This window comes from Mus pahari, chromosome 12 (assembly GCF_900095145.1).
Source record: "Mus pahari chromosome 12, PAHARI_EIJ_v1.1, whole genome shotgun sequence".
NCBI lineage: Eukaryota > Metazoa > Chordata > Mammalia > Rodentia > Muridae > Mus > Mus pahari.
Window position 1 is genome coordinate 26,993,884 of NC_034601.1, and position 8,377 is coordinate 27,002,260.

The 8,377-nt window shown below is 43.7% G+C and overlaps 1 protein-coding gene across 3 annotated transcripts in view; it reads right to left on the reverse strand.

The window, feature by feature from the left end:
- Positions 1–8,377, reverse strand: part of Senp5 (SUMO specific peptidase 5) — a 38,621-nt gene that overhangs the window by 2,976 nt on the left and 27,268 nt on the right. For 2 of the 3 annotated variants that reach the window (XM_029544697.1, XM_021209127.2), the window contains 2 exons: positions 4,004–4,141; positions 927–1,010 (listed from right to left, as the gene is read on the reverse strand). In XM_029544697.1, the coding sequence (XP_029400557.1) occupies positions 927–1,010; positions 4,004–4,141 (222 nt within the window). The remainder of the gene's footprint in view (positions 1–926; positions 1,011–4,003; positions 4,142–8,377) is intronic. The other variant, XM_029544698.1, reaches the window with a different exon arrangement.

An 8,377-nucleotide genomic window follows, 5' to 3' on the forward strand; every position in this document is an offset into this window, starting at 1 on the left:
CACTCGGGAGGCAGAGGCAGGTAGATTTCTGAGTTCAAGGCCAGCCTGGTCTACAGAGCGAGTTCCAGGACAGCCAGGGCTACACAGAGAAACCCTGTCTCGAAAAACCAAAAAAAAAAGAAAAAAACAAAACCTGTCAAGTTCCTTTCTGATGTGAACTGGTATGTAGGTTATTAGAAACATAACACGATGACAGAATTTTAAAGCATAATATTCGGTTCAGTGCAAAGGTGAACTAATATTGATCTTCTGGCCTTGGGTTTTAACATTTGCTTCAAACCCTGCCTCGACCACTGGGTCAATAATCGAGCAGACTGGTGTTCAAGCCTCTGACAATAGAGTCCCAGTCCAGTTTTGCTTTCTATGAAATAAAGATGCAGCTTATCCCTAAGGACGGCCTGACACACAGGCTGTAAAGGTCAAATGAGATTGTTACAAGGAAACAGAACAACTGGAGGGACACTGCATGACTGGGCCCTCTGCTCCATGGAGAGCTACTTTATTGTCTATGGCCAAACAACACAGCGGGTCTTACCTATATTCTTGGAAGGTACCCCTCATCTTGTGGACCCAATAGACAATCAGCACATGTCTGAGTCAATATGGATCATGTGGAAATTAAAACTACAAGGTAAAAAAAAAAAAAAAAAAAAAACAAGGAAAGGTGCCATCCCTCCACCAAAACTCTGTTCTCCATAGAACACCAAGGATTATTAACTATACCAAGTTACACGATGCTACCTGCTGTCAGCGGGTACTCGGGAACTGCACTGGCCAGGAGATAATGAGTACTAAACAGGTTCATTCTGAGTTCCCTAGAGGCCCTGGAGGACCCTCATCGCATCTTCAAAGTTTCCCAGCAGGCATGCACACTTGGCACTGCCTCCCATGCACACACTGAAGTTTCATCTGTACCACATGCTTACCTTTGTAACAGCAGTCTGCCAACCCTGAAGAAATTCAGGTCTATTTTTTTCTCTGGCTTCAGTCAGCAAATACTTTCTTATATTCTGGTTAAAAAGAAATCACAACGCACATGTTGTGCTCCATTAATTGGTGACATATGGACCCTGCCCACCACCAGTTAGGAGGTCTGTACAAGTGGGTGAGGAGCCTGGCGTGGTGGCGCAGGCCTTTAATCCCACCACTCGGGAGGCAGAGGCAGTTGGATTTCTGAGTTCGAGGCCAGCCTGGTCTACAAAGTGAGTTCCAGGACAGCCAGAGCTACACAGAGAAACCCTGTCTCGAAAAACAAAACAAAACAAAACAAAAACAACAACAACAACAAACCAAGTGGGTGACGTCCGTATTTGAGAGCCCCAGCTGGAGCTTTACCTCTTCCCTCATACCTGTCTAGTATCACTCAAGGCTAAACACCGGATTAGAACACCTTACCAGTCACCTTCCTACATCTGAAGCCTTGTATGGTATGTGTAAAGACAGGAGAGCATGGCAGAAATCATTAATAATGCAAGTTAAGTGAGGAACATCTCAGCTCTCTGTCCATTTCTGAGGCCTTTCCCGCCCTTACTCAGCTGTAGAGACTCAGTTAGTTAATATCACAAACATTTTTCCAACTCTACCACTTATCTGCTAACTTTATGATGTAGGTAAGATTTTATTTGTCTGTTTATTTATTTAGTGATGCTGAGGATTGAACCATGGGCCATGTGTATGGCAAGCCTGGACTATACCACTGGGTTACAACTCCAAATGTGAGAATAACACAGATTTTGTAATACATTTAAATTTTCTTTTTCTTTTCGAGACAGGGTTTCTCTGTGTAGCCCTGGCTGTCCTGAAACTCACTTTGTAGACCAGGCTGGCCTCGAATCCACCTGCCTCTGCCTCCCAAGTGCTGGGACTAAAGGTGTGCACCACCACTGCCTGGCAATACATTTAAATTTATCAAGCTGTTCCTTTTTTTCTTCTTCAGTGTAAAAAAACCTTCCCTATTCTATGAATGAACAAAACATCAAAACTTAACCAGGATTTCATAGGTTTTTTGTGCTTTTTAAAAAACTTTCCTTTTTTCTTTTGAGATAGGGTCTCACTCTGTAGTCCTCACTGGGTGGAATCCATAGATTCCCCTGTATCTGCCTCCTGACTGCTGGGATTAGAGGCATGTACCACCAAGGCCAGCATGTTAATGTTTTCTATCTGTTCTTATAAGTAATATAATGCAAGCCTCTATAACTTTTCCAAGTAACAGCTAATTTTCCCAAGGCCATAACTGAATAGTTTGTCTTTTCTAAACCTTACCATATACTAAATTCTCTCTCTCCCTCTCCCTCTCTCCACATACACACACATGCACACGCACGCACACGCGCATCCACATGAATTCTCTGGATACTTTATGGCGGATGTTTCAATCAGCTTGTGCCCCTAATATAAATATAATTTTATACTTATATAGATGACATTTTAATTCTAAACTTTTCATCACATCCCTTGACATCTAACAGATGCATCTGCCTTCAGTGTTCCAATTCAAGTCCATGCTCATGAGTTCTGCAGTATGAGTTCTAGGAAAAGCTCACTGGGCCTTTCAAACCCGTCAGTGGGCTGGGGGATGCTGCCCGGTGGGAAAAGGGCTTGCCTAGCATCACAGAACCCTGGATTCAACCCAGCACCAAGTAAAGTGGGTGTGGTGGCACACACATAACCTCTCAGCACTGAGGTGGTAAGAGCAGGAAAACCAGGAGTTCAAAGATATCCTTGGTTACATAGCAAGCTGATGGCCAGCCTGGGCTATATTAGACCTGGTCTCAACACCAAACATGGTATTGTAAACCATAATTCCAGGACTTAGGGGGCTGAAGGCAGGCTACATAGGAGACCTTCAACCAATAGAATAAAAACAAAATCTTGGCAAACTGAGGTGATAAAAATTGTTATTTTAGTTTCGTGAAAACTGAACTCTTCTTAACATTGAGTCTGCTTGATTCTCTAGCTATTCAGATTTCCTTCAAATAATTAAAGCTTTAAAGTCTTCACCCCAAGACTTTGCACACTACTTACTACAATACCCTCGGATGATGGGCTCCAGTAATAAATACACTCTTCCTTTCTTTTTGTTGTTTGTTTGTTTTATTTTGTCGTGTTTTAACAGGGTTTCTCTGTGTAGCCTGGCTGTCCTGGAGCTCACTCTGTAGACCAGGCTGGCCTCAAACTGAGTTGCCTGCTTCTGCCTTCTGAGTGCTGGAACAAAAGGTGTGCGCCACCACGGCTTGACATCAGGACTACTGTTCTAACTGGATCTCCATTATGCAGGAAACCCAGGAGCTCTGACTGCGCTTCCCATCTTGTTACATGCTTGCTGATACTAGCTAAACTCTACAGGGTGTGAGGGTATACAGCTGAAATCCCAGCATCTGGGAAGCAGAGGCAAGAACACCGACAAGGTCAAGGGTACCTGGCCAGACTAGGAGCAGCCGGGATGTATGAGCATGTTCGAGCATGTCTTTACCTATTATTGTGTTGGCATAATAGTTATCTAGAAGATTTGAAGTAATATTAGCTCTAAAAGAGATGAAGAAAAAAGTTTCTATCCATACTCAAGCACTTAAAAAAAATTTTTTTTTAAGATTTAATGTATATGAGCATCCTGTTGCTGGCACAACAGAAGAGAACATCAGATCCCATTACAGATGGTTTTGAGCCACCATGTGGTTGCTGGGAATTGAATTCATGACCTCTGAAAGAGCAGCCAGTGCTCTTAACCACTGAGTCATCTCTCCAGCCCAAGCACTTTTTAAGGAAAGGAAAAAAAATTTGGTTTTCTGCATTTCCTTAAAAAATGCTGACCCCCAATAGGGCACATGTCTCTAACAGGAGCCTCAGACCATCAAGCTCAGCCACCTTGTCCTGAACATTGTCCTCTGGTCACCCTCGAAGCAGCTGCTGACTTCCACTGCTGTCTAGAGCTATGATATATCATTGTCAACTACAGATTTAAAAAAAAAAAAAAAAAAAAAAAACAGGCAGAATATTAACTTACCTCTACACAGAATTTAAAATGAATGCCTTGGGAATCATAAAATGAAATAATCCGGCTAGAGAGTGTCACAGTAATGAGGGACCAGTGGACCTCCAGGTGGATGGGAATCAACAGAAGACTCTTTTTAAACAAGTCCACCTGGTTAAGAGAAAGAAAAGACATAGAGCTCTCACTACAGAACCAAGGACGGTGATGTTCACCTACTGACCTTGGTTTGACCTGCTAAAGTCATTAAATGGGGAAGAGGTGAAGCAGAACTTGAACCTATGTCTCACCTCTTTTTGTATACAAGCATGTCTGTGTATTGGCATGTGAATGTAGCTGTCTGAGAATGTCAGAGAGGGCACTATGTGGACCAGGCTGCCCGTGAACCCTAAGAGATCCACACGCCTCTCAGTCTGGGGTACTGGGATTGAAGGCACGTACCAGGACACCAGCTTTAGTTTGGTTTGGTTTGCATAGAAATTCAGTTCATTATCAAGCACCCATTTTCTTATGATTTTGTTAGTTTCTTAGTACTTAACATATGGCTACAATTTTTTTTTTAGTTCCTAATTTGAGAATCCAGAGAATAATTTATTTTCATTTAACAAAGTAATATACATTTTTCAACTACTTCCCACGAACATATACTTTTTACACAAAGAAAACCATTCATTGTGTTTATAACATTTGCTCACCCCTATCTTCCAGAGTCATGTAAAATTTCCAGCTGAAATAACATCCACATAAATGTGCTATGCAATCTATACTTAAGTATATAAATGTAGTGTTGGGACAGAACCCAGACCCTCCCACGTAGTTGGATGTACTTTACTACTGAGCTGTATCCCAGACCCCTGCATCTATACTTTTAGTACTACCAAATCCTAAATAGTGAGCTGTCCAATTTATTTAGCCACCATAGCTCATCTAGTCATAACTCATGCAACTGAGGTCATCTTTCACACTTGCTCTCCTTCAGCCACACAGAGGACACCATGAAAGTGTGTGCACTTCACTCCCACGTCACACTTACTTGTCCACATCTTGCATCTGTCTTGCTATCATTCTCGACCCAACAAGCACCACCATCCCTGTTTTACCCCCATCAAGTTTGATATTCTTCAGGGTTCCTGGAGCAAAAACTGGAATGTAAACTGTAAACTAGATGTCACCTAGAGCTCTTTAGAAGATTCCTATTCCATTTATGGGAAAGTAAAAAAATGCAGTCAAATACAATGTAACACATCTGAAATCCAGACACTCAGAAAGTTGAGACAGAAAGATTGTTAGAGGCCAGCCTGGGCTATATAGTAAGAAAGAAAGTAAAGAACGGCAAGGGGGAGGAGAAGAAGAAAAAAATGGGAGGGAGGGAGGGAGGGAGGGAGGGAGAGAGAGAGAGTGTGTGTGTATTGGGGTTGGGTGGGAGCAGGAAAATCAGAGAAGCAGCAAAAATGAAAGAAAACTAAATGCACTGGACTTAGGTTAATGTAATTTTGGGGAAAGCCTGAAAGGGGACGGGGGGACAATGATGACACCTGGTTGCCAGGGAAACCACCTGTGGCCAAACAGTAAGGAATAAAGTTAGTGGGTCACCAGTGGCTAATGGTTTCTAAGCAATCATGTCTACATAGTGACCCTAGAGATAGTAGTGTTTGGGGAGCCAGGTGTTGTCCCAGCACTCTCTCAGGAGGCTGAGAGGCAGAGAGGGACAGAGGGGCAGAGGTAGAAGCAGAGAGATCTCTCGAGTTTGAGGCCAACCTGGTCTACAGAGCTAGTTCCAGGACAGCCAGGGACATACCTATCTAAACTCAGACCAACCAAAGCCATGGCGCCCCACTTCCTCCTGTTCCACAAGCAAACTCCATGAAGGACTCTCTCTCATTAGCTTTTACTGACTGTGACACGAGACGGCAAAGCTTCCCTCCCCCCTCCACCACCGCCTAGAAGTGCTCAGCGGGCCTCAGCTAGGGAATGGATCAGTGGGGAAGACGGTTGCTCTCGGACTGACCCAGGGCTAGAATTTAAAAGCTGGGGGTGTAAGACATGCCTGTAATCCCGGCCAGGAGAGACTGAAATAGGGCTGTCCCTAGAGCATGCTGGCCAAACAGTCCAGCCTGTCACGATCCAGGGCAGTAAGACACTCTGCCAGGAGCAAGCATGCTTTCAATCCCAGCCCTGAGAGGTAGAGGCCAGTGGACCTCTACACACTGAGTTCCAGGACATCCGAGACTACATATAAACCCTGCCTCAAAAACAAACCAACCAACCAAAAAGCAATATAGATGGCTCCCTAGAAGAACAATACCCAAAACTGTCTTCAGGTCTCTACATATGTACACACACGTATACATACACACACGTATACACACACACACACACACACACACACACACACACACATCCCAAAGGTAAGGGAGTTTATTAAATGTTTAAAAACTGTGCTGGAGAGATGGCTCAGTGGTTAAGAGCACTGACTGCTCTTCCAGTGGTCCTGAGTTCAAATCCCAGCAACCACATGGTGGCTCACAACCATCCGTAATGGGACCTGATAAGCCCTTCTGGTGTGTCTGACGACAGCTACAGTGTACTCACATATATAAAATAAATAAAATCTTTAAAAAAAAAAAGTGTTTGAAAACAAAATGAACTCTAAAAGCCAACTAGATTTCATATTTCTTGAATTCCACAATGGTTAGAACTAGAAACACTACTAGAACAACAAGTTCCTTCCTGGTCTTGTTTTTGGTTTTTTGTTTGTTTGTTTGTGTTTTTTTGAGACATGATCCAGAAATCCCGGCTGGCATTAAATTTATGACGCTCTTACACCTTCGCCTTCTGCACGCTAGGATTACAGACCAAGGGGCTGCACACCCAGGTTCCTAGAGTGCACCTTATAAGCCTGGGCTACAAAGATCCTAGGTTTTCGGGAGAAGAGAAGAGAAAAAAAAGAAAATAAGTGAAAGGGTAATTATAGTCACCAAACTGGTAAATGAACTGTATCTCTCTTCTCAGATTTATAGATATAAAATTATTTCTAGGTCTGGGGATATGGCTCACTTGGTAAAGTGTTTGCCTCAATCCACAAAGCCCTGGATTGGATCCCTCTAGCACTCTATACATCAGGCATGTCTGCCCGTTCTGGTAATCCAAGCCCTGCCCTGTCAAAGCAGAGAGATCAGAAACTCAAGGTGGTGCTCGGCTATGAAGTGAATTCCAGGTGTCTAAATGAAGAAATAAACCTTATCCATGGACTTAAGAGTTATTCTCTACCAGGCAGCGGTGGTGCACACCTTTAATCCCAGCACTTGGGAGGCAGAGGCAGGTGGATTCAAGGCCAGCCTGGTCTACAGAGTGAGTTCCAGGACAGCCAGGGCTACACAGAGAAACCCTGTCTGAAAAGAAAAGAAAAGAAAAGAAAAGAAAAGAAAAGAAAAGAAAAGAAAAGAAAAGAAAAGAAAAGAGTAAAAAGTAAAAAGTTATTCTCTTAAGTTTTGGTTGGTTGGTTGGTTGGTTGGTTTGAGACAGGATTTCATTGTAAAGTCCTGGCTGGCCTGGAACTTGCTAGGTCAGGCTTGGCCTTGAACTCAGAGATCTACCTCCTGTGAGCTAGGATTAAAGGTGTGCACCACCTCGCCCAGCATCTTCTTACAACAACAATGAAACAGAAAGAGTTTCACATAGCCCAGAGCAGCCTCACACTTCTAACCTTCCTACCTCCTCACAGCCTTACAGAGCCCAACAAAGACTCAGCTTCTCCAACCCTCCCAACCCCCTGAGAAAGTGATAAGCATGCCAGCTGCCGCCTAGCCAGTGCTCGGGAGGTAGAGACAGGGAGCGGGAGTACAGGCTCAGCAGGGGCTGCAGACTGAGTGTGAAAGCAGCCTGAGCTACACGAGCTGAGGCCTTTTAAAAAACGAACCAAAAACAAAATTATTTCTACATTAATTATTTGAGTTTGAATTTATTGGTAATTCTGTCAAAATACCAAAAAATAGACTCTAAATTCACTGGGGAGGCTGAGCCAGCAACACTGCAGTTGGAGACCAGTCTGAACTACATTCATACTTGTAGCTCAGTGATAAAAGCACTTGCAAAGCAAAGGTTCTCAGAGTGAGGGGACTTAGCTACTTTAGTATGTTATTATACCAGTCAGCAATATAAAACAAGCTAAAGGCCTTGTCCAAGTTGTCTAGCAGGCGAATAGCCACGCTGCAGTCATGAACTCCTAGACTGGCGCACCTCTTTACAATGCACTCCAATCCATAGACAGTAAGACAGAAAATAGTAAACATAGCCGGGCGTGGTGGCGCACGCCTTTAATCCCAGCACTCAGGAGGCAGAGGCAGGCGGATTTCTGAGTTCGAGGCCAGCATGGTCTACAAAGTGAGT